A 26,373-nucleotide genomic window follows, 5' to 3' on the forward strand; every position below is an offset into this window, starting at 1 on the left:
GGCCCATGCTGCGCCTGGGCTGGGACTGGTCCCACCGGTGCAGGGTAGCAGGAAGCTCTCTGCACACTCACCAGACCTGGGCTAGGACTGTGTCTCGAGTTCAGCTTCTTATTCGAAGGAGTTATAAACCATGCTCAGTTGCTCCTTTATGTGAAGATCCAATCTCCTCCTCCTGCTCTTCCTTCTCTTCCTTTTCCTCTTCCTTCTCTTCCTCCTCCTCCTCCTCTTTATCCTTCTCCTCTTCATTTTTTTCCTTTTTCTCTTTCCTCTTCTTTTTCTTTTCCTTTTTACAGTACTGGGGCTTGAACCTTGAATCCTAGGCTTTCACACTGAGCTATATCCCTTGCCTTTTTTAAAAATTCTGAGACAGCATCTCACTAAGTCACTAAATTATCTAGGCTGAGCTCAAATTTGCCATCCTCCTGCCTTGGCCTCTCAGAGTGTTGGGATGATAAATATGAACTTCTAGTCTTGTTGCACTTCAGGCTTTTGTTTGAAACTTCAGCTGGGGCATCCACAGACCCTTAAGCATTCAACAGCACAGAAGAAAGAGGTCTGGAAAAGAAAGTAGTCTAAAAGCTGAAGGCATGGCTGACACCTGCAGGGCTCTGCAGACCCAGGGGAGTGGAGGCCAGAGGGGGCAGAAGGTAGATCCTTCAGGAAAACACATGGACTTCTGTGCAGGGCAAACACAAAACCCAGCTTCAGGAGTTGGGCTGTGGTGCTGAGCAAGTAGCACATGGCGTCCTAGAAGCCAGGCTGGAGTCTGGACAGGCTCTCTGCCAGCCCATCATGATCCCTCAGAGTTTGTGCTGAGATTGCTGCTGACCCTGGGTTCCCTACCCTGAGATTTCACCTCAGTGGGTCTTTTCTGTGCAATAACATCTTGCTCTGTTGCCCAGGCTGGTCTCAAACTCGGGCTCAAGTGATCCTCCTGGCTCAGCCTCCAAAGTAGCTGGGCCTACAGGTGCTTCCCACTGTGCTCAGCTTCTCCATGATCCTTCAGTGGGATTTGAGGATCAGATCTTTTGAAACATCTTAAATCAACATAGGAAAGCCCTGGGCAAGGGCTTCAGCTGGCTTCAGCTGAGGGTGATGATGTTTCCTGGGTAGGGCCTGGGGAGTCAGCGGCTTGGAAGCTAAGCCCATCAAGACACTTCATCTTCATGCTTTCAGAGACTCCAAGCCCTCCCTCAACCTGTCCTTGCAGCTGGTGCTTTGTCTCCTTCTCATCTTCCCTTCCACTCTCGTGGGGTGGCTCAAGCATGCTAATTCAGAGTAGGTGCTCCTCTTGGCATCTGCTCATGGGGCTGGGGTGGTGCTGGTGCATGCAAGGTACAGGGACCAGAGCTCAGAGGACAAGCAGGGCCACTTGTGGGATGCTGTGTGCAGTGGGCTCAAGGATGTCTGCTGGGGTTCACTTTGGCTCCAGGCTAGCCTCCTGCCACATCCAAGGCCAGCCAGCCTGACCCAGGGCACCCTCTCACCTCTCTCTCAGCCTGCCTGGGTACTTTTGAGCTTCTTGGAGCCTAGTGTATGCCAAGGAGAAAGAACTGACTCCCAGCCTTTATAAAGTCAATCTTGTGTGAAAGAGAGCAGCAGAGTCCTAGGAGTCAAAAAACAGCTTTCCTAGGTGACAATGACCAAGTGAGAATTGAGGTTCCCAACCTCAGAAAGTACCCAAACTGCTTAGTTGCTCAGCTCTGCAGGTGCTCTGCTTTCCTAATTGTCACCTCTGGGCCACCTCGTCCAATTGCAGACAGCATTCTATCTCTTGTCCTATTTTAGTAGCTGCCCTCCCTCCACACCATTGTCATTGATCCTGGTCCCAAGCATTGCCATTGTCCACACTGCAGAAGGTCAAGGGTAGGGCTGACCCTGAATTCAGAGTCTCTAAGACACCACCCTCCCTTCTTCCTGGGGAAATCCAGGTTCTGAGACCTCTACAGTCACCAAGGGAGGTGGTGACTTCCCTCCTGTAGAGGAGCTGAGGTTCAGAGCAGAGAAAAATGTTTTCTCCACACGCTCAGGGCTGGAGCCAGCTTTCATGGCCAGTGCCAAAGTGGACACGGTGGACTTTGTGAAAGATGGGTTGGAATGCCCTCTCTGGATTTTTTCCTTGTAGCCAACAACCTCAGACAGATCCTCTCACAGATACCCTCTCTTAGAATGCCTGTGCTTTTCTTTATTCATCGAATGGGTAGTTGCATTTTTCTGCATTTACTGTATTTTTTTAATGTCTGCCTTTCAGAGCAGATTGAAAACTCTCTGTTGGGTGGAGCCACAGTTCGTTCAACCCTGTATTTCTGGGTCCTATTGATAAAGGGGAAATGCTTGAGGTCAAATACACTGAGTGTATGTTCCCCAAAGTCAAAGAATGAATTCCACGAGACAATGGAGGGTAAAAGAAAATGTACTGGAGAATAGAGACAGGGAGTAGGAATAGCTCCTGAGAGCCGATGGGGTCCTGAATGGCTTGCCAATGAACCCACCTCTTAAAGGAAGTTTTATAGAGCAAAATCATGAGGAAAGTAAAACATGGGTCAAAATTATGATCATCCAATAAGATTACAATAATACGTGCTTAGGTAATATTGATCTAATGATAGCAAGGATACTTGAGCGACATCATTAACCTTCGTTGATGTCCTTGTCTTTAGTCTTAGGAATCTCAGTTTTAGACTTAGTAGTCTTGGTAGATGGGAGAGGATGAGCCACCCCTAATGAGATAAAGGGAACCTCAAAGGGTGACACCAATCCCAAGCCTCCAAGCCAGCGAGATAGCTCAGCAGTCTAAAGCGCATGCTTAGGCAAGCTTAGCCAAGCACAGGGACTGCAATTTGATCCCTGGCACCACATGCTGCACCAGTCCTGCCCCCAAGATGGGCTGAGCCAGCAACAATAAATAAATAAATAAACAAACAAATAAACAAACAAAAAATAAAAAAAAAGTAATCCTAAGCCTTCATTCATCCCTTAGGAAAGTATGTAAAACTTGCCGTAGGCATGCTGACTTAAGTCTTTTTTTTTTTTTAGAAATTTATTTTTTTTAACTTTATTTTTTAATTAATTAATTTATTTATTTTTGTGTGTGTATGTGTGGCCAGCTCAGCCCACCAGGGTGGTGCTGGGGGATTGAACCGCGGTCCCTGTGCTTTGCTAAATTTGTTCTAAGTAGGTGCTTTAGACCACTGAGCCATCTCACCAGCCCCTGACTTAAATCTTAAGATGCCTTCTGCCACAGCCCTAATGGATTGTCATCTTTTTTTTTTTTCTTTTTGTATTTTAGGACAGGGTCTACAGGGTCTACATGGTCTCACTGTGTAGATCAGACTCATAGTGATCCTCCTGTTTTCAGCCTCCCAAGTGCTGGGATTATAGGCACACGCTACCACGCCCAGTCTTAGTCCCTGTCTCAGTGTGTCCTGGGGGCGGGGCTGCCATGGCAGGCCCAGGGATTGGGATTCTCATCTTTTGTACTATACTGACTCCTTTGAGAGCTTAGCCCTGTGTGACTGCCTGTTATGTTTCTATTTTTTTGTGGAACCGGGGATTGAACTCAGATCCTTGCATTTGCCAGTCAAGTGCTTATCCTACTGAGCCATCTCCCTGGCCCCATCTATCTAACTTATCTGTCTGTAATACTAACACAGTGCTCAGCACAGAGTGGGGCACAGAGATTTGTTAAATGAATGAATCAATGAATGAATCAATGAAAAGATAGGTGGACAGAGACAAAGGAAGAAAAGAAAGAAAAGGCAACTGCCATGACCAGATGAATCTGGGGGAGGTGGATCATTGCTGTTCGTGGAACTGGAAGATTGTTGTGGAGTTTGAGCAAACTTAGTCATGACTGAATTCTGGTTAAATCAACAGCAGCCTCTATGTGGGAAGTCTGCAGTCCACATGAGCTCTGTCCCAGGTCTGGAGGTAAAAGAAAGTCACAGAGGAATATATAGATGGACACAGAGGGAGGATTTGTCCAAACCATTGGGATACCCAACTTCTTCACCAAGAACCTCTTTATCAGTTTTCACTCATGCTCCCAAATCTCATGTTTTGAAAGTGTTCACCTATTGCTGTTAGGAATAATCCATTTCTTCACATTTTAAATTAACTAAAGACATCTGTAAGTCTCTGATGGTCCTTCTTACCAGTCTGAGGTAACAGAGCTAATAACTGTGGTCCATGACAAAGTGAATTGGTACCTTCATTAGAAGCTATAGCCTGATGGTGGATCCAGTTGCATGAGCTCCATTTCGCTACCTTGAAAATCTGTCCAGGTCACTCATGGACCTATGGACCAGGGCCAGCAACCTACTTGGCCTGTCTGTCTCCCTCAGCAGCCTCCATGTGGGAAGCCTACAGTCCACCTGGCATGGACACATACTTCTAGGACTCAGGGCCTGGTTCGAGGCAGGTCACTGGGGGCTGATGGGGGAGGGTACATTGTCCCCTGGCTCCGCCCTGCCTCTGCTGCCTCCTGGCCACCAGGACCAATCAGCTTTTTTCCATCAGGTTTGTCCACCATACTGTTTTGCCTTGGAGCCAGCTGACTATGCATGGGCTGAGTCCTCTGAAACTATGATCCAACATAAACCTGTCCTCTAAGCTGCAGGTGTTAGGTAATATGTCCCAGCAATGAGGAAAGTGACAAAAACAGAACCACCAACTCAGTTCATTCCAGCAGGGTTAGTCTCCACCAAAACAGTTCCATGATGCCCAAATGTTTGGCACAGAAGCAAACCAACAGAGAACTTGGCCATGAGTATGACCTCACACCAGGGCCACAGGGTGGGTGGAGGATGAACTGTGACAGAGTTCAGCCACAAATGTGCATCCAGTGCCCCTTATGTGTGCCCAGCACATGTGGCTGGGTACCAGAAAGGAGCAGGGCAGAGATGCTGCCTTAGGGGTTTGGGGAAAGAGCTCTGGGATCCTCCTTCCTAGTGGAACTACTGTTTACCTGGCAAAACTATTTAAACAAAAACCACAAAACACCATTTAAAAGACACTGGAAATTATCCTGAGGGCATGGAGTAAATGGAAAAACACTTCCAAGAAAAAGTTTATAAACCTCAGTAAGAGCAGGGCCAGTGTTGGCATAGAAATGGCATCATGACCTGTCTTGTCTCCCTCCCAGCTCCCTGTGACAGGAGCTCCACTCTCAGGAGTGCGACCAAGACAGGACTCCCTCACCTCCCAGGGCTGATTCTGCAGTCATACTTCACTCAAAGAAGGACAGCTATCCACATCCTTTACTCACCAACTCCATGACGTTGGAGCACCATCCTGGACAGGCACTACCTTCCCCTGCCCAGCTCCTTTTCCTGGCTTGGGGTTCTGTTACTGGGGCCTCGATTGCCCCCTGTCTAGCTCCTTGCAGGAGAGATGTTACAGGCACAGTCCAAAAAGTCGGGCAACCATCCCTCTTCCCCAGCTACAGCTAGTGGTGCCTCCAGAAGAAGCAGGCCCTGTCTCAGCCCCAGGACGGAGGAAGGAGGGTCTTCAGAGACAAGGAGGTCGTTAGGGATGCAGCCCTGCACAGCCCTGCTGGAGGACACTGACTTCATTTGGAACACAGCCTGGAGAAGTCCGAGGCCCGGGGCACTGTGGAACAAAGGAGATGGAATGATGGAGCAATCCTGGGCTAGTAACTGCGAGACACCAGTAGCAACAAGTGGTGCTGTAGAGCTGCCAGAACTTTAACTGAGAGAGCCAGAGAGAGAGAGGCTGCTAAGAAGAGCCCTCCAGGGAGCACACTTAGCGCTGGGCAGGCAGAGGGCACAGGCCCTGGGGTGTATCCACTCAGGAGTGGTGCCACAATGGTATCACTGTCTGTGTATAGAAGTGTTTGTGTCAGGCACAGAGATCTTCCTCACTTAAAAACAACAAAACACATCTTCATTATTGTTGTTTAGATGACCTGGAACTCTTCCCAAGACATCTTCAGTAAGAAGTTGCCTCCAAAGCTGGGCATGGTGGTGCACGCCTCTAATCCCAGCACTTGGGAGGATCGCTGTGAGTTTCGAGGCCAGTCTGAGCTATTAAGTGAGCTAAGGCCAGCCTGAACATCGTGAGACCCTGTTTCAAAAAAGAACTGAGACTCCAACAGAGGCCTGGTGACCCATGTGGTCCTCCCTCTGCTGCACGGTGCCCACCCCACTCTCAGAGCCCAGTGGTTTTGCTATCAGAGGCCAAGGTCTAAGGAAGAAGTCTGGGATCTCAGAGTTGGGAGGCAACTCATCAGGCTTGCAAATGCTTTCTAGTTCACTGCCAGGAGAGAGCCGATTGCTTTCTCTCTGTTGGTGAGGTAACCTCAGGATCTCGCACACACCTCTTAATTGGAGCTGCCTCCCTTCCGAAGCATTTTCCAGGTCAGACTGGTGCTTCGTCATCTGAACAAAGTCCTCTTCCTCTCCCACTAGTCTTTCCCAGGCAGGATTTCATCTTTGAAACAATAGGAAATGACAAGCTCTATTTTTCTTTTCTTGAAAGCGCTCTTCCATGGAGTCATGCACTTGGAACAGAGAGAGTGTGGGGAATTCATGTGCTCCCTGGCCGGAAGTGACTAGCTTTCCTGCCTTTGTTCTGCCTGGCCCATGCACGCTGAGCTCCTGACACTGCAGGTCGTTCACTTAGCAGCAGGAAAGTAGCATTTGTATCTCAAGATAAATTCTGGATTGGATTTTCTGTTGGAGCAATCAGAAAGAAACCCAATTAGGCAGTGAGCAATCTTTAAGTGAAGACTGGAAACCTTTCAAAACAGGACTCTGCTGGAAATAATTTTTCATACCTTTGACATCTGTAACATTAACTGCATCTTGAAGCGTTCAGAGGACCCTGTCCCAGGAATCACTTTCTACAAACATCAGTTTTAGTTTCTCCAACAGAATTAAGGTGTTATTTGGTAATGTCTAGGATGTCAAGATTAAATTGATAATGATCAGCCATTTTCTTGTAATTAAAAAATATAGCTGGCATATAAAAATATAAAATTTTACATATTAATGGGGTATGATATTATATTTCAAGTATACTTGTATAATGTTTAAATCAGGATAAACATATCAGTCTCTTCTGATACATATTACTTTTTTATGAAGACATTCAGATTCCTATCTTCTAGCTTTTTGAGATATATAGTACGTGATTGCTATGCATAGTCAACCTACTGTACAACGGCACCCCAGAAATTCTGGTTCCTGGCTGGATCTACCTTAGTGCCCATTGACCCAACATTTCCTCTTTCCTTCCTACTCTCCCTGGTCTCCAACAACCTCCATTGCACTCTCAACTACAGGGCCAACATTTTATATTCCATAGGTTATGGTTTGTGTCTAGTTGTCCCCCCAAAGCTGCATGCAGTCATGGGGTGGCCTCTCGTGTTCCTGATTGAGTCTTGATCTGATGCTGCGGTTGCAGGTGTGAGTGCTATACACTGGCCCTGGGGTGGGGAATCTGCATTACTGTGTAAGGAGGGGAGAGGGGAGAGCTAGCTACTGTCCCTCCCTTTGCTCTTGCTGTTTGCCACTGCCATGAACAGCCTCTCTGTGCCATGTCCCACTCTGCCTTACAGCCAGCTGAGTATGAACTCTCAGCCAGCTATGAGCTAAATAAACCTTTCCTTCATAATTCTGGGTGTTGGGTATTTTGTAACAGCAATGAGAGATAAGTAACTGAGACATACCATCTATGCATGAGATCGAGTGATAGTTGCCTTCTGTGCTTGGTGTAGTTTCTAAAATAAGGAACAGTTTCTATTCCAAGTGTCAGAGGCCAAGGTTTGAAGCCAGGTTGGGCCCATTCCTGGCTGTGGGTCCCTCCTCCTGCTGTGGACATTGCACCTCCCTGGAACCACACCTTTGAAGCATTAAGAGAAGGGTTTATGTTGCACCTGCTGAGGGCTCAGGAAAGAGATGCAAGGCAGTGAGGGGAGCATGGGAGGGCAGGAGCTGCAGCCCTGCAGAGCCAAGTGCTCTGCTCAAGGCAGTGGCAGGCAGTTCCTTGGCAGGAGAATTCAGCCTTGAGTTCCCTCTGGACAGTACCTGGGTGCTAACAGCCTGTGGATTGGGAGAAAGAAGGCCATTTAGGCTCTTCCTGCTGTCAGTCTTCTCAGGGGACTTAAGAAGGTGAGATGAGGGCCAGGGAGATGGCTCAGTGGAATAAGTGCTTCCCTGGGGAGTCCCTGGACCCTTGGCCAGTGAGGCAGGGAGATGTCTGCTCCATTTTGTCACAAGGATTTGGGCTATATCTCTGTTTCCACCCGACAGAAGCGTTTGTTCCATCTCTGGTCTAAGTGCTCGATAGCTACATGAGACTGGTCATGTAGCTATCGAGCACTTAGAATGTGTCCAGTAAAATGGAGGAGCTGACTTAAGCTGAATTAATTTGTTTTGTGTTTATGGTGAAGATTGAATCCCAGTCCTCACATGTGTGAGGCATGCTCTCTATTAGAGAGGCCCCTAGTACTGCTTAATAGGCTTAAATGCAAACTTGGGTACCTGTGTGTTGCAGGTAGCCCCATTCGGGACAGACAGTAGAGTCCTGGACATTTGCGATTAGAGGCCCACGTCATCCTTCCTTCAGGGAGCTTAGCGCTGTGCACCCCAGAGACGCTTGTTGACTTAAAGTCCCATAGAAGTATGCAGAGGCCCTGGATCACCAGCTGACTTTCTGAGCCTCCCCCTTACATGATTATACTGATGGTGGCTCTTTCTTGCCTCCTGTCTAGGTGTGGACCAGGGCACAGAGTTGGAGAAATTTAAACTCTGAATTTACCATCCAGTCTGGGGGTTGAGTTTGGGCAACTCTGAGGGCTTACAATGGGCTTCTGAGACTCGAAGGACCCCACTTCCCTGCCAAAGCTGGGCTGGGCTTTGGAAGTCCGTGTGGGAGACTTCACAAAGGACTTGGCTGCAGAATCCAAGGAAATACAGGCCTTCACACTTTCCTCTGAGGTCTGCTGACCAAGTTATCCTCCCCACCCCCAAACTCTTCTCTGTGGGAGGTGTGGGAGCCTGCCATGTTATTTCTCTGCACCACTGCTGCGCATGACGCCTCTGAGTTCTGTAAGGTGCCCTTGGCGTGGTCTACATGGTGCAGCCACAGAAAACACCAGACTGAATGTCAGCTTTCAGGAGGAAGAAGCCCTTGGGGAGGAATACTGATATGTGCTGCTGCTCTTCTAAGCAGATACTACTACTCTACCATTTTACAGATGATAATACCAAGGGATAGATGAGTCACCTAAGCTAGGAGCAAGCAGAGGCCAAGCTAGAAGCAGAGCAGAGCAGAAGCCAGAAAACAAAGCAATCCTGAGCCCAGGCTGGTTGACACCAGTTTTCTGGGGGTGTCAGATGAGGGGCAGGCTGTAGGGTGAAAACTGTAGGGTGATGAAGCTGTTCAGGAGGTCTTGTCCTCAACAGCAACAAGGCAGGCTTCTAGGAGACACATGGAGCCCCAGAGAGAGGGGATAAGAGGAACGTGCTGCTCTGGTTTGGATATGGTTTATTTCAAAAAATTCGTGTGCTGGAGATCTGGTCCCTAACATAACTGTGTTGAGCCTTTAAGTGGTGACTGAGTCATGGAGACTCCCCCCTCAGCCCACATGAAGGGATCAGTGTAGGGCCCTTCACAGTGGTTAGTCGGTGGGGAGCCGGTTGTGATAAAAGGACTTGGGTTTCCTCAGCTTCTTTCACTTCTCTCTCCTTGTGACCTCTATTTCACAAGCACCTACTTCTGTTTTTTTTTCACCATGAACCAGAAACCAAGAAATGCTAGTACTGCACTCTTGGACCTCTAGTTCCAGGATCCAAGGCATATCCCTATTCTTTATAAATTTTGCAGCTTCAGGTATTTTGTTAAGCAACAGAAAAGGGACTAAGATGCTTGGCCAGTGGGCCAGCCTCCCAAGGAGATCTTGGCCTCAGGCTTTGGTTGCCAGGTGACCTGGAGAGGAAGAGGCTTCCAGCAACTTGAAGAGAGGAGGGGAGGCTGTGTGTGGGTGTCTCTTGGATGCCCTTTCTCAGGACTCCCCAAGTGTCAGGTATGTGGACAGCTCACTTCCTGACACGCCTTGCTGGAGAGAAGGGTCTCAGATGCTTCTTTGGTGACAATGTCAACAGAGACTTGCAGGTGTCCCCATGTGCAGGTGCTCCTACTGGACACCTTAAGCCTTGTCCTCAGACTGAGGTTCTTGAATCTGAGATTTGTTGAGCAAATGCTTTCTGGAGAAATCCTTGTGAAAAAATGGAAAGGAGCCCTTCTTTGCAGAAGAGGACAGGCAAGGGCTGGTCACAGCCACCCCTCAGAGCAGCTGGGAAATGGGGCCTTACCAGCACCAGCATCATGTGCTGCACTGTTTGGGGTCAACAGGGAAGGTTGGAGAGTGCCCCAAGGACTGCTTCGTCCCCACGTGTGCACTGCTGGTCTCTGAAGCAGCAGCAAATATCATGCTCGCCCTGGTGAATCAAGAAGAGCTGAACTTCACAGTGGGGGCTCATGTCTTGAAAGTCAGCATTGGTAGCCAGAAGCCAAGGTATGGACATGTACCAACCTCCCGGCAGGAGCTGGCTGCCTTTTATAGGGCTTCTGGGACTCACAGCTTGGAAACAGCAGATGCCCACAGATGCACATACCCGTGGAGAAGCAGTGGCCTGTGTGTGCCCCAGGCTCCCTGAGGGGCCCTCCGACCGGGCGCTTCCTCCCAGCCCCCGCGGTCCAGTGGCAACTACTCATCCAAATCTGGTTTGGTCATTTTCCTCCTGGGCTTCGTGCCCACCGAAACACAATCTCAGCAGGACCCTTCAGGCTCTTTCTATAAGAACATAGTATTCTTTTTAGAAGCTCAGAAAATGCAAATAAATAATTCCCTGTATTTCTTCAGGCCAACAACTGTGTCCTGCTTTGGCAGGCCTGTTGCCCAGCTCCCTCTGTAGGCTCTCTGCAAGGGAGGGATACGCATGCCTCTGTGTGTGTGTGTGTGTGTGTGTGTGTGTGTGTGTGTGTGTGTGTGTTAGGGTGATAGACTCAGATAAGGGAAAGCAACTGTAGAATTTAAGACACACTTTATCTCCAAAATTAGGGTGGTACAGCATTTTCTCCATGTGGCAAACACCTTGTGCTGCTGTGTTTTCTTCAGTCCTTTCATACTGACACAGTTTGCAGGTCCCAAAGTCAGGGGTGACACAGCTTGGGAACTGAAAACTGAGGACAGAAGAGGCCATTCTGAGAGCTGGAAAAATTTCCAAATGTTTCTTACTGGATTCAGGAATACAAGAGGCCAGGAGACTTTCTGATTTAAACAATGTCATTATGAAGAAGTTAGACGGTGGGATGCACATATTCTCTGCTATGATAATGGAGTTCTCTGATAGCAGATTTAAAGTTAATTAATTAATTAATTTGGTACAGGGTCTCACTCCACAGCTCGGACTCATAGTGATCCCCCTGTCTCAGCTTCCCCAGGGCTGGGATTACAGGTGTGCACCACCACACCCAGTTTCAGTGGCTGGCATGGCGCTCCCAGGATCAGCATGGCCTGCGGAACCTGGGACCTTGTGCTTTCCTGGCAGGCACTTAGAAGGCTGAGCTATCTCCCAGCCCTCTGACAGCACATTTAAACTCCTCTCCATCCCCCACACCACGTGCAGAGGCCTCAGGCACTTAGAAGGCCTTAGGCATTTTAGTCTCCGCCCAAATGCCTTGCTGTCCAAGTGATGCCCATCTTGAGTGGTCCTTGCCTTTCCAGCTAGTAGGGTCAATTTAGGTGAGCACACTTTGACACTGGCAGACAAAAGGAACAGAGGTAACAGCCTGACTCACCTTTGCTTCCCTTCTTCCTCCACCACATGGGAAACACAGGATTTTCTCTGACTCTGCCTGTCATTTAATGCAGAGTTCCTCTGTGGGCAAAACAGTGCACATGAATGTTCACAGCAACACTATTGAGGAGACCCGAAAGAAACCACTTCAATAGCCACAGGCAGGTGACTGGGGAACCAAACTGTGGTCTATCCATAGCAGAGAATATGACTCAGCCATCAAAGGGTGTGATGACGTACTGACACATGCCACAACATAGACCAGCCTTGAGGATATTATGTGAACTGAAATGAGGCAGCCATGAAAGACTACACGGTGTGTGGTTCCTTTAATAGATGCAGACCAGGTAAGCCCATAGGAAGAGAAAGCAGGTGCCTTCCAGAGGCTTGAGGGATATGGAAATGGGAGATGCCTCTGTAGTGGGTGCAAGGTTTTCTCTTGGAGTGATAAAAATATTTCACTTTAAAGCTAATTTTGAGGGGCTGGGGAGATGGCTCAGTAGATTAAGCACTTCCCTGGCAAGCACAAGGGCCTGAGTTCAATCCCCGGTTCCGCCAAAAAGCAAAAAAAGCAAAAAAAATGGGACCAGGGAGATGGCACAGTGGAATAAGTGCTTTCCTGGCAAGTGCAAGGCCTGAGTTCAATCCCCAGTTCTGGAAAAAAAAAAAGCTAATTTTGGGGCTGGAGAGATAGCTCAGTGGTCTGCATACTTGTCTACCAATCCCAAGAAACTGGATTAAATCCCCAGTACTGCATGCCGTGCTGGCTCCAGAATACCAGGTGTGCCATGCCACCCATGGAAACAGGGTGTGGGGATGCATGCTTATAATCCCAGTGCTGAGGAGGCTGAGACAGGAGGATCATTATGAGTCTGAGCTGAAGAGTGAAATCCTGTACAAAATAAATAAATAATTTTTTTTTCTTTTGCGTTTTAGGGAAGGGTCTACAGGGTGTTCAGGGTGTCAGTAATAGATGGGACTCATAGTCACCCGCCTGTTTACAGCCTCCCAAGAGCTGAGATTACAGGCACGCCGTCACACCCAGTCTCAATTGCTGTCTCAGCACGCACCAGGGGGGTGGGGCTGGCACAGCAGGCCTGGGGATTAAACCCCCAGCCACTGTGCCTGCTTGCAGGTGCTTTAATCCACTGAGCTATTTGGCCAACCCTAATAAATAAATAATTGAATAATATAAACCTAATTTTGTTATGTGACTTTAAGTTTCATTTAAGAAGAAAAATATTGAAGACTTCTTCCCAACTAGAGCAGTGGGGCTTCCTCACTCCACATTCACCTTCCTCTGTATTCTAGAGACTTTTCTGTCACTGGAAAAGATGCCTTCTCCATGCCATGAATGCTTCCAGACTGCTTAGGGCCGAGTTAGCTCCAGTCCTTTCTAGCTGCGAAGGTGGTCCCAGCACTTAACCTGTGAGCCTTCAGCTTCCTCATTCAAATGATTTACAGTGAGGTGAGGCAAGAAGCCCTGCAGTTTTAAACTCTGAACCATGGTTGACAAACTTTTTTCTTTATGGGATAAGCATATTTTAGGCTTTCTGGGCCATACCGTTTACAAAAATTGGTTACAGGGCAAATTCAAATCAAACCTGTGGCCTGATTCTGTAGAGCCTTGAAGCTAAACTGTTCTTTCTTTTCCTTTTCTTTTCTTCATTCTTAAATAGGCAATTTTAAAAAGAAGAAACATATGTGACATGCAAGAACGAAATAAAATTTATACTCCAGTACCTAGGTATAAGGTTCTACTAGAACACAGTCACCTTCGTCGTGTGTTATCTATGACTTCTTTCTGGTTGTCTTGGAATTGAACTCAGGACCTCATGCTTGCCAGGTAGGCCCTGTGCTGCTGAGCTATAGCCCTGGTCCTCTGTGGCTTCTTTTGAACTACAGAGGCTGAGTTGAGTAGTTTTGACAGAAACAATAACGATGGGGCAATACTAAAGAGTTTACCATCTTGTCCTTTAAAAATTTTTGTTGTTGTTGTTGGTATCTGCTCAAAACGAAGTTAGCAATCAAAATCACTCATGATGTCATATTTTACCTCATGACTCATATTCTGCCTATCAGTGTGTTTTTATGGCTGTTTTGTGAGTCTTTTGTCACCGTCTCATGAAGTTGTGAAGACCGAATGACTCAGTGCACGACAAGCGCTGAAGACAGTGCCTGGAATTACGAGTGTGCAGGAATTATGAATTCTAGTTATGTACAGAGTTGCTAATGCACTGGCATGAATTCAAATACAAAACAAAAGGAGTTCTTCCGTCTTTAATTTATTTTGGCATGTGCTGTAAACAGTTTGACAAGTCCCTTTGACAGCTTTCTGTTTTCACCAGTCGTGGGTGACATTACAAGTTCTCCTTCATAGAAGGTACAAGTGAAACAGACCTGGGGGGACATTTTGGATCCTTCCCTCTTCAGAAAGTGTGATCACGCGGAGATCCATCTGGTCGTCAGTAGAACTGCGCCATATTTCTTGGGAGTGAGGTGTCCAGACCACTGTTCATCCAGATTTCCTGAATGATTTGCTCCCTGCGCTCAATCCTTTCTGCCAGCTCTGCAGCCTCTATGGAACTGTAGGCTGGATATGAAGTCCTACGGAACCCTGACAGTTCCCCTGGAAATTCAGAGTCAGAGGAGTCCTCCTCCTCCCCATCTTCCTCGCTGTCCTCGGCCTTGTTGCTTCCTGGCACCAGGTGCTCCCTCGCCAGCTGCAGCTCCCTGAAGTCTTTGAGGCAGGACACCCTGATGACTAAGGCACACAGTGTGAGGACCAGGCCTATGCAGACACTGGACACGAAGAGCAGGGCAGCTCTCTCAGGGTGGGCTGTGGGGAGAAGAAAATAGGTCAGGAGCTAGACGAAGCCTCAGTCTTTACCAGTCCAAATCCCACAGGACTTGATCTAAGTGGCACCCTTGGAACCATGGCCACTTCACTGATCTTGTCCCCCAGTGATTACAGTTTTGTATCATAGTCAATAGATGCATGTACATGTAAGAGGACACACAGAAGAGGGACACAGCAGCCATTCATTTAAACTCAGACTGGTTGCAGCCTCCACCAAAAATGACTCCACAGCCTCATGTGTTTGGGAGGTGACTGGGCAGGAGAGGCGGTCACTGGGGAGTGGTCTGGGAAGGGGTATCTCTCTCCCACTTCCTCCCTTCTTTCTCTGTTTCCTATCCAGCATGCCGTGAGCAGCTCTCCTCCTCCCAGGCCTTTCCACCATGCCTTCCTGCCTTGGAGCTGGCAGCGAACCTCCCCTCCTTTAAGTGGTGGGTGTTGGGCATTTGTCCCAGCAACAAGAAGAGGTAATTCATATAAAGTTCCTAGAATATTCCCTGAAACATAGTAAAGGTTCAATCAATTTTCAGCTACTGTCAACAGTAGCCAATTATGCAGAATTAATTTATATATGAAGTATGTCTCTGAAATTTACTCCTATTGATTTGGGAGTTGAGCCCTGACCCTCAGCACGTGATAGGCAACTGGTATACCACTGACCTATATCTCCAGCACTGATCCTTTTTTGTAGTACTGGGAATAGGACCCAGAGCTGCCTCTCTAGTTCTTTTTATTTTTGGAGAAAGGGTTTTGCTAAGTAGCCTGGACTGGCCTCAAATTTGTGATCCTCCTGCTTCAGATTCCAGAGTAGCTGGAATTATAGGCACTTGTACCACTGTGGCTGGCTGTATACAAATTGAAGGAATAATGTTATAGATGGTTATAAAGCTTTATCCTTTCATTTCTTAGTTTAAAATAAATAAAAGTTCTAGTAATGTTTCTTGCATCCAAGTGGATTTTTCTATACAATAACAGAAGTAAATACAATGCTAATATGTTCTATGTGCCTTGGCCTAACCTCCACAAAGTCCAGGACTATATCACTTCCTTCCATTTCTCTACTTCATGATTTGTATCCCTTGGGGTGCTGATGTATCCATCTGGGAAATAATTATCTAGTAATCCCACCCCCCCTTTTGAGACAGGGTCTTGCCATGCAGTCCAGGCTGGCCTTGAACCCACTATGCAGTCCAGGCTGGGCTTGGACTCATGGTGATCCTCCTGCTCAGCCTACCAAGTGCTGAAATTACAGGTGTGCATCACCACGCCTGGCCAGTTCCTTCCTATTAGAGATCAGAAGTTGGTAAATTTCCTGGTGAGTGACCAGACAGTAACTATTTTGGGCTTTAGGGGTCGTCTGTGTTCTCTGCTGCAAGTGTTCACCTCTCCTGTTGCAATGCAAAAGCAACCAGAGATCTCGTGTGATGCAGAAGCCATGGATGTGGCCCAATAAAGTTTTATTTATACATTTGGGCCACGGGTCATACTTTGCCAGCCCTGATACAGGTGCTCCATTGGAAGCCCAGTGGGAAAAGCAGCTGCCTGAGTTCAGTGCAGAACCAGGGCTGGAACTTAGATCTTAAAACAGTGGGTTCCTTGTGGGGTCCACGTGGGTGCTCCTGCCTCTCCTCAGCACATCTCAGCTGAATGGGTCCCCCTCGAGGTGTACTGTCACTCCTTTGATTTCAGGAGAATAAAGGAGACTGTTGTCCTTGCAATTCCTATCCTTCCCCAGAGGTCCAGGCTGGAGTTTCGAAACTCTGCTAAATTTCGCCCTAGTCAAGGGATCCAGTCCATGCAGTCTTAGGCGAGGTGGAACTGGGGCACCTTATCTTCTTGTAACTGGAAACCTCCCCAGTCCACTTCCTTCCCCTGCAGCTAAAGCCATCACCCCAAGTGGCTGGACTCAGGTGTGTTGCTCTTTGTTGTCACCACCCCCAAGGGTTGTGTCATCACACTTCAGGACACAGATGTCCCCATTGAGCATTGACCTTGGCTGGGGAAAGGATGGTGGGTTGCGTTTGTAGTGCTCTTAGGAACAGTAGCTTTCTTAAGGGTCAGCTTTGTAGAGGGATTTGGTTAAGTAGACATAAGTCCTTTGTGAAGGAAGCAAGGGCTGTTTTCATTGGGGGGTGACAGATTGAAAAGGTGGACACAGTGGCACTTGGGATGAGGTCATTAAATAGTATGGTACAAAAGATGCGAAGAGCCGAGGCTCTGGTCCCCAGACAGCTTCTCCCCACTTCCCTTGCAGATCAAAGCTGCTGACCCCCATCCCTCCTGCTGTAGCCTGGGTATGGCACAGGTGTCCCTGAGTTCATGAGGTGAAATGTAATCCCTGTTGTGACGTATTAGGAGGTGGAACCTTAGCTCGACTATTGTTTGGAATTGGAGACTTGGAAAGATAATTAGGGTTAGATAATGTCTTCAGAGTGGAGCCCCATGATAGTTCATGGTGGCTTTACAAGAAGAGAAAACAGATACAGACTCACACACACGTGCTCCCTCTGTCCTGCCCTGTGATGCCCCTACCTGCCATGGGACGTGGCCAGCAAGAAGGCCATCACCAAGTGTAGGCCTTGACCTTGCACCTCCAGAACCTTGAGCCCCAAGAAACCTGCTTTCTTCATAACTCACCCAGTCAGGGGCATCAACTTACTGCAATGGAAAATGAACTAAGACACAGGTTCCCTCCCCTTCCCTCTCCCTGCCAGCCTGTCGCACCAGCCCGAGGTTCTCCAGCACTTTGGTCTCCATGTCGGCTTTTGGTGCAGCCACAACTCAACTTCTTCATCTTGGAAAGCATAAACCTTGTTGGGAGCAATGCTGGGAGCTATGCTGCGACAGGCAGGAAGTGCTGCGGATGGAACAAAATCCCAGCCACCCGCTTTCTTCTCCAGGAAAGGTGGTCCAGCTCAGGCAGAGAGACTTTCATCTGGGTCAGGTTTCTGAGAAGCAAGGATCACCCATCCGCCCCAGCGTCCAAGCAGAGGTGTCACAGAGCATGGAGTCAGGCTCGAACTGGGTGTCACAAAGCCGATTTATTCCTATACTTCTTTAGTTACTTATTTCAAAGGATAATGGGGTTAAATTACATATAACCCTTAGAACATGACACACTGGCCATTACAGGGTCCTCCTTTATACTTATTTGTATAATGACATTCGATAGACCTGTGCCTAGACCACAGCCCTATCTACCTAGGGACAGGTTCCTGTCCTCATCTCCTCGTTCCCTGTTGGATTAGTGAGTTTTTGCTTGCTAATACACAATAGCTGACACCCACAACCTAAAGAAGGAAAGTTTTATTTAGTTCATGGTTCAGGAGATTTAGTCCCTGGTCAGCTGCCTTCACAGCAGGAACATTGTGACAGACAGGCCTGGCAGGGGACAGCTGCCCACCCCATGGCAGCCAGGAAGCAGCAAGAGAAGGGGAAGAGCCAGAGAAGATGGGCGGGAGTCCCGCTCTATCCTTCAGTGCACACCTATAGCGACTTACTTCCTCCAGCCAGTTCCCATCTTCCAATATTACACTCAGCTACAACCTCATGAATGGATTAGACCACTGAGGAGGATCGTGCCCATGAGCTGGCCACCTTCCCAGAGCCCCTTCTTTAAGCCAGGTGTTGTGGTGCACACCTGTAATCTCAGCACTTGGGAGGCTAAGGCAAGAAGATTGCTCAGAATTTAAGACCAGCCTGGAATACACAGTAAGATCCTGTCTCAATCACCCCACCCTGAAAAAGCCCCATCTCTAAGTACATAGTCCCTTTGGGGGACATTTTTAATCCAAACCATAAAACCTATCTAAGCAACCTGAATCCCACATTCATTACTCTCTGCTTTTTTTAAATATATTTTTTCATCTTTGTGTATCCTTAGCAACTGTGTAAGAGTATAATGTTACAGAGAATGTTTGGGACTTGGAGTTGCTTTTCCTTGCTATCATATTACATAGGAGGGACCAAAATTGTAATATGTAATGTGTACATATTACATATCGTATAAAATTCCATTTCTTGGACAGTTGTATAGTTGTACAGCACTCTCTCCTGCAGGTGGGCACCTGGTTTGCCGCCAGGCTTCTGCCCCTGTGGATACACGGACATTCTTGTCAGTGTCCCTGGTGGACATCTGAGAACATTTCTCTCCGGTACTGCCCTAGGAGGCAACCAGATGGGCTTCAGCGTCCATGGATTTCAATTTTAGAAAATTCTTCCCCAGTGGTTCCCAAATGGCTGTGGTGTGTGAGAAGTCCTTGAATCCTCCTCTTCCCCAGCGCTTGTTGGGACAGACTTTTAATTTTTCAGTCACATTGGTGTACAACTGTAGCTTGCTATGATTTTGACCTGCATTTCCCAGATGCACATGTGTCGGTAATTCCTCTTCTTACAATGCTAGTGTGTGTCACTTGTACACTTGGCGTTTCTGTTGCGTGGTCTGAAGTTCCCTCTTATGTACAAAAAATACACAAATATTCTATATATTCTCAATAATAATGTTTTTACAGTTTACTGCTACTGGTTCTTCATGAGTGGCTTGCATTTTCACCTCTATTGCATTGTCTTTTAACCGAGTGAATTTGTCTGAACAAATACAATGATGAGCACTGTTCTCATCTCCCAGATGACAACTGGTTTCCAGTCTCCTGCTTTGTCCCTGTCACTCACCTTCCCATGTGGCCACTCTCTACCTTTCCAAAAGCACACGTCTGCTCTTATACTTGTCTGACTTAAAACCTGTAAATTGTCTCCCTCCTCTAGCAAACTCAAAGTTAAGTCCTGGCCACAGCCTGCAATGCTTGCAATGACACAGGCTTGCCACACTCCATCTCCCATGAGACTTCCTGTCATCTGCTCTGGCGCATGGTCCAGGCCTCTTGTGTGCTGGAGGACTCCCCCTTTGGTGCATTTGCACACACTCTTATTTCAGCCTGGAATGCTCTTTCTCCTGCCTCAGCTGGCCCACCACACCTCTACCTGCCCTAGTCTAGGGAGGGGTCCTGGGGTAAAGCACTAGGTGTGGTGTCCTGTGGATGGGGCTCCACAGAGCCAGGTTCTCTCTTCCTCTTCTCCAGGGAGGAGGTACTGGGCCCTGCTGCCCACACAGCTTCTCATTCCTAGGACCCTGCTCCCTCACGGCTCAGGTATACTTCTGCCACATCCTTCCTCTCCAGGACTCACCCACACCAACCCTCCAAGACCCAGTGGCCAAAGGGGAGCACAGGAAACTCTTGACAAGGTAGAATCAGGCTTCCTATCCACCTGAATCCATCAGTTTAAATCCATCAGGGATCCACACAATCCCTGAGTGGTAGTCAGAAGGGATCTTGGAGATGAACTGGCCCAACCTGTCCTACTGCAACTAAGTCACTGGTCCAAAGCCACCATTGGTTGGGGCCCCAGGTCCAGGCTGGAGCTTCTCATATAGACCCAGGCTTTACATAAAAACATTTCATCTGCCTTCTGGGATCATTTGGGCCTCTTTTACATACACTGAATTAATAATGTGGTTGATATTGAATCATCTCTTCATACTGTTTTTGTTGGTAATGTTCTAAATTAACCATGTTCTTCACGAGCTGGATGGAATAGCTTGCATTTTGTCATCTGTAATTTGCTCTTGGGCCCCTCAGCCAGTGGTCCTTAAGGCCTCTTTCAACACTTCGATCTGGGTCCTGTGGCCAGCACAATGCTGCTCAAATTTATTTGTGTCCAGACGAGACGCTCAGGAGCCAAGCAAAGGTCTCACCTCTCGGAGCTTGACTAACATCGGAAGGAACCAGGCAGCAGCTGGGGCCAGGGACCTCTAAGAGAAAGGACAAAGTGTCCCAGAGCCTTGTCTGACAGCACTTAGGGATGTGACAGTAACTTTCTGTCATAGAACCAAAGGTTGGGGACTGTGGGAACACATCAGAGCCCACACCTACGCGACAAGGCACTGCTGATCTCAGATTGTCCTCCCTGGCAGGGGATCAGTGGCTGTGACTGTGGAATGTGTAATTAAACTTGTATTCCTTATGAGTCTGCTGATATGCGAGAGCAGCTTTCACATGAAACTATGATGCCCCCATCCCCAGGGAACGCTGTGAACCTGTCCCCTCCAGGTCTGCCTTACCCTGGGCCCCAGTTACCCCAGCTGTGTCTGTCACAGGCTGAAGACACACACTCAATACAGTCTCAAACAGTAGGGGCAGGGACGGAAGTACTGGGCCACAAAAGGCATGCCTGCAGGCACTGATGAGGTAAACACGGCAGCCAGATGCCAGGAAGACATAATTAGGTTAGTTACTAATTAGGAGTGGGAAGGGTCCTGTTCTGAAGCAAGACTGTCTGAATAAATAAGTCCCCTCAGGCATAATCTGCCAGAGGACAAGGGCTCATGCTGAGCCAGCTAGGAAAGTGCCTTCTTAACACACACAGACACACACAGACACACAGACACACACACACACACACACACACACACACACGAATGCACGCATGCACACACATGCACCCACCACATACACACCCCCATGCTCACACCCCTTCCTTTCTACACCTCTAACTTCAAACTTTCCTGTTTGGAAAATATCCCATAGATCACTCAAATGGCCCCAAGAAACTATCTGTCAGGGATACTTGGAGAGTCTCATGTGCCTCTCACCAACCTCTGTGTTTCCTGAGCGCAGGACCAGGCCCTCGACTGATTTTCGTCCGCTTGTGCCTGTGCTGAGCTGACTGCACTAATGTGCTGAAGTTGCTAGCAGCCTGAGCCGGGGAAAGGTCCTTTGGGGATCACTCAATGTACCCACCCTTTGGCGAGGCGGGGCTGCAGCCTGGCCTGATCATGCTCTTGCTTCCCTGCTGCTCCTGCCACTGGCCTCTCCTTTTGAGACCTCTGTCCGCCCAGCATGGGTGAGGATGTGCCTGAGAGCTAGCTGAGCGCCTCCCTCCAGCGGGGATGAGGATAGTGCTTGGCATCAGCTCACACTGTCTGTTAGTGCACTGCTGGCTTGGGCTGAACCAGCTTCACCTGGCACCACTGCAGGGCACTGCCCTGTGGACCACAGACCAAGTGCTGCACGCTGCCACAACTAGAGCGACCGAGCAGGGAGCAACACAGGCAGCCTGGAGGCACTTGTTCCCCTGGGACCTTCGTGAACCTCTGATAATTTCATTTAACTAGCAGCCATCACCAAGAATATAGAGCTGCTTTTTCTGAGCATTAAACTCAGGCTTGGGCTTGGCTTGCTGCAATGGTTATACCTAAAGATATCTCAATAAAGCCAGAAACAGCCCATCACATTCTCACATTTTAAACAATGATCTAAAAATAGCAACTTCTGGGTGATAACAAGGCCTAGAGTGGCTCGCACTGTGGTTTAGCCTGGCCGTCTGCTAACTGCTCACCATGTTCCTCCTCTGCACCAGCAGACACAGGGGTGCATAGGAGATGAGATGGCAGGCGCTGGCCCTAAGGAGCTTGGCAGGTCCTAGGGAGACAGGCACTCGCAGATCCATCTATCCTACGATTGGTGGGACTGAGTAGGATAAAGGTCAGACAGGGCCGGCGGGAAGCCAAGATAGGCAGCAACATAAGGGCTATGAGAAGCCAACGCAATAGGTTTGTCCTGCTGGGCCGCTGTCCATGGTGCCCCCAGATAAAGGGCTCAGCTGCTCTGACCCTCTGCTTCTTCAGTGCACGGTGGTGGGTCAGAGTCTCATCTTTCAGGGTGTTGTTATGGAATGATTTGTGCTCCCCAAAATTCACATGTTAAAGTCTCAACCCCAACATGACAGTTATTGACGATGAAGTTTATAGGAGTTTGTTAATGGAGGTCCAAAGTATGGGGACCTAATCTGATGGGTGCTTTGGGGGCTGGGGAGATAGCTCTGTGGAATAAGTGCTTGCCTGGCAAATGCAAGATCTGAGATTGATCCCTGGTACCACCAAAAAAAAAAAAAAGATGAGTGCTTTTATAAGATCTCTCTATTGTCCTCTGTCTCCTCCCCTCTCTTCCAAGAGAGGACACAGCAAGCAGATGGCTGTCTACAAGTGAGTGAGGAAAGGCCCTTACCAGAAATTGAATAAGTTAGCACCTGGAACAACCTGGAACATAAGACTTGTGGTCCCAAATACTTAAGCTGCTTATCTGAAAGCAGAGCGGAACAAGGCACCAGTGGCAAGGATGTGACAGGTGACCTACAGCAAAGCATGCAGCCAGCCTGTAGTTCAGCAGTTGATGTCATTGTCACCTCTCTTCCATCACCATTCTCTGGAGGAACTTCATGATGATTTTCCTCCCAGGAGGCTCTCCAGGGACTTTGAAATTAGGTGATATTTCTGACAATAAAAATCTTGCCATTTCTTAACTTTGAGACTTAGCAGGACCAGCAAGATATAGAGAGTGGAGGTTGGTTATGAAAATGAAAGAGACAGGTCACCAGACACCACATGACAGCCCCAGAGGAGGAACACTGATGTGAGAGATGGTGGAAACACAGCGTGGAGGGACTGGACTCTCTGTCTTCTGCACTGACATATTTTCTTAAGCCTCTATTTCCCTCTGAGTAATGCTTATTCCCAAGTCTAGGATCCACCAGGCCTTAATTACTAGTGCTTCGATGTATCACATTAATGTGTGTTGACTGACGGTCTCAGAGGGTTTGCTGTGGCTTCTGCTATGGCTTCGATGAGTGCCTCCCTGAGATCTCTGTAGAAATTTGGTCCTTGGGATGGTAGCAGTGGGAGGAGCTTTGGACTTTCGAGAGGAGGGGTCAGTTGGGAAGTCTTTACATCATTTGTAGCACACCCTCAAAAGGGACTGAGGGACCCTAATATCTTCCTCTCTCTGCTCTGGCTTGAGAGAGATGGGACTACTCACTCTGACAAGGGCTCCCATCATGACAGGCCACCCTTTCCACAGGCCCAGAGTGATAGGTAGGGCAGTCTAATTTTTGACTTGAACCTCAAGAACCATGAGCCAAAATAAACATCTCTTTACTTTGTATGTGGCCTGTGTGAGACAGTTAAATGGACTGCCCACTTGATTGGCTGTTGAGCTTCCCAAGGAACTAGCAAAGCACACTTCTGAATGTGTCAGGGCGGGTCATGGAGAGGTAACCCTGGGTGCTCTCTCTGGTCTTCACCGTGCCTCTCTGGCACTGTTCCCCTGTTCTGCTCCTAGTGGCCATGAGCCAAGCAGCCTTGCTCTGCTGAGCTCTCCTTCTACCATGATGTTCTTGCCTTGGAAGTAGCTGACTATGGACTGAACCTTTTGAACCCATGAACCAAATGAGCTCTCTCCTCCTTTAAGTGATGGGTGTCACGTATTTCCTCTGAACAGCAAGAAAACTGACCAATGTGCTCTGTCAGATATTAAGAGGCAGTGATGGGAAGCTGATGAACACAGTAACCCTAAACAGGCAGGCAGGAACTGTGCAAACTTGCAGTTGACATTCCAAAGCATGACTGGTTTGCAGATAAGCAGAGACAGTGACAAGGAAAGCTAGTTTGTACCTTAGCAAAGAGAATCTATAACATGACCAGGCTGGGTACAAACTTTTGGCCCTGCCAGTTCATGAGGGCTGTTTGATTGATCCTTGAAAGAAAGATCAGCAGAGGAAGCCTTGGCAGCCATGGGAAATAATACCTGTGACTGTGCCTTCGTGGGGGCATGACCTATTTTATTTACTAAGTGATCGGACTCATTTTTCTTCCAGGTGCGAGTAGAACTCAATCATCCCATGTCCTTCCCAATTTTAGCCCTAGGAAATGTATTCCAACATTTCAAGGGGGAAAATACCTGTGGAGTCCAAGCCCTAAATAATGTGGCTTTATGTTTGTGATTCTCTGTCGGTTGCCTGGTTGCAGCTGTACTTGAAATTTGGGCTTCTGTGTTTCTGGATCTTGGAACACAGCAGACGCTGTGTCAAATTAAGAGCCGTATGCCGTTAGTGACTGAGTGTTGTAATTGAATGGTGCATTTGTTAATAAGGCTTGAACAAATCTGTTAGCATTCCAGGAAGCATCGATTCACGGACCTACCTCTAATGTAAGCGAACGCTGCCAGGGAGTTGCTCACAATAACTCCATCTTTTCGCAGAACTTCTGACTCACTTGGGTTAAAGTTTATACCTGTGTTTTGAAAAATGCAAAAGCAGTTAATCAGGGTTGTTCATACAGAACACGTGTTCTAAGATACCCCTGCTGTTCCTCACCCAGGACTGTCATAATAATCAAAAGTCAAAAAGGAAATCAAATAAATAGGCTTTGGGCTAAATTATGGAATATTAAGCCAGGAAAAACACTTAATAAGCAAGCATTTACAGAACAATAAAAGGAATCTGAGACTTTAAAAATGTTGACTCCAACTTCTGGTGAGGTTCATCCACTACAATGAAGAAAAAAAATGCATTTTTCCATCTCAAGAGCAATGGCATTCTCCATGCCTCTTGAAGTCATAAATAACATTTCCTTTTAACCATGAGCCGTTATCTACTTTGTGGACCAGAAGATAAGACAAACCTTGGACTATAGAGGGAGGTTGTGATGAGCTAGGGTTTTTGGGGTTTTTTTTGTTGTTGTTGTTTGTTTGTTTTTTTAGATGACAAAAATTTGGGCTGATCACCTTCCAGGTACTGGTGATATGGTTGGATGGAGCTTAGCAAGCTGGTGAGGGGGCTTTCCGGAGTCTTAGGGGACCCCTGGGGATGTCAGACAGGGTAGATGCCTATCAGAAAGATGGCACACACCTCATGCTTCAACTGCCGCGGGGAGGGATTTAAGGACCAGGTGGGAGCCTTGTTAGGGTTAGAGGAAGTAGAAGACTGAGACACAGCCTGGAAGAAGGCAAGGTGGTGAACCAGGGGAGGATCACCAGCGGCTGTTTCAGAGCTTTGGACTAGGGAATGACTTTATTTCTGAGTGCTTTCCATATGAAGAAGTATAAATAAAGTCAAAGTATATATTTAAACCTCTGTTTCTGAGGGTTTCATATCCAGGGACTCAACCAACCACAGATAACAGATATTCAGGAGGCAATGCATCTCTCTTGGACATGTACAAATTTCTTTTATTTTGTCATTATTTCCACAGCTGTTAACATTTAAATAGTATTAGCGATTTTAAGTCATCTAGAGATGATGCAAATTGTACAGAAGATAACCGAATCTGAGGCCAATTTATATAAAAGACTTCGGCATCTTCCAATCTTGGTGTCTGCGAGAGGTCCTGGAACCCATCACCATAGATGTGGATAGAGAACTGCCGTTCTGGCTTAGATCTACAGTGTTCCTTAAAAGTTTCATGAGCTCAGAAGGTGACTGGGTCCCGGGGCCACTACTGAATGTGTTGCTAGGCTGGTGGGGCCTGGTTGGAGGAAGGGCACTGAGGACTTGACCTGGAAGAACGTGCAGCATTCTCGTCCCCAAACCAGCCCTCTGTCTGCCTCCTGGCTGTCAGGGCAGGATGGTTTTCCTCAGCAATCTGCTCCCCTGTGTCTTTTCTGCCTTTGAGCTAGCTAAGCATAGAATACCACTGTGAGCTAAAGTAAGCCTCCTGCTTTGAGTTGTGGGTGTTGGTTTTGTCCCAGAGTGAGCAAAGTGGCCAAATTTGCTTTTATAATTATAGGGGAATCAGTTAATAACTATAATAAAAGTAATGAAAGATCAAATGCTTGCTACCTAGAGCCCAGTGTTGTACTG

At 47.8% G+C, this 26,373-nt stretch overlaps 1 protein-coding gene across 9 annotated transcripts in view; it reads right to left on the reverse strand.

The window, feature by feature from the left end:
* Positions 1-5,322: 5,322 nt before the first annotated feature.
* Eva1c (eva-1 homolog C) overlaps positions 5,323-26,373 on the reverse strand; it is a 115,865-nt gene continuing 94,814 nt past the window's right edge. For 6 of the 9 annotated variants that reach the window (XM_023705587.1, XM_023705589.1, XM_023705586.1 and 3 more), the window contains 2 exons: positions 24,716-24,805; positions 14,095-14,664 (listed from right to left, as the gene is read on the reverse strand). In XM_023705587.1, coding sequence (XP_023561355.1) covers positions 14,291-14,664; positions 24,716-24,805 — 464 coding nt within the window. In that variant the 3' untranslated portion in view covers positions 14,095-14,290. Of the gene's footprint in view, positions 5,611-6,336; positions 6,693-14,094; positions 14,665-18,406; positions 20,492-24,715; positions 24,806-26,373 lie in introns of those variants that run through there. The other 3 variants (XR_002818962.1, XM_023705592.1, XM_023705590.1) reach the window with 3 other exon arrangements.

The sequence above is a fragment of the Octodon degus genome, unplaced genomic scaffold (genome assembly GCF_000260255.1).
Source record: "Octodon degus isolate 3935 unplaced genomic scaffold, OctDeg1.0 scaffold00225, whole genome shotgun sequence".
NCBI classification, from domain to species: Eukaryota; Metazoa; Chordata; class Mammalia; order Rodentia; family Octodontidae; genus Octodon; species Octodon degus.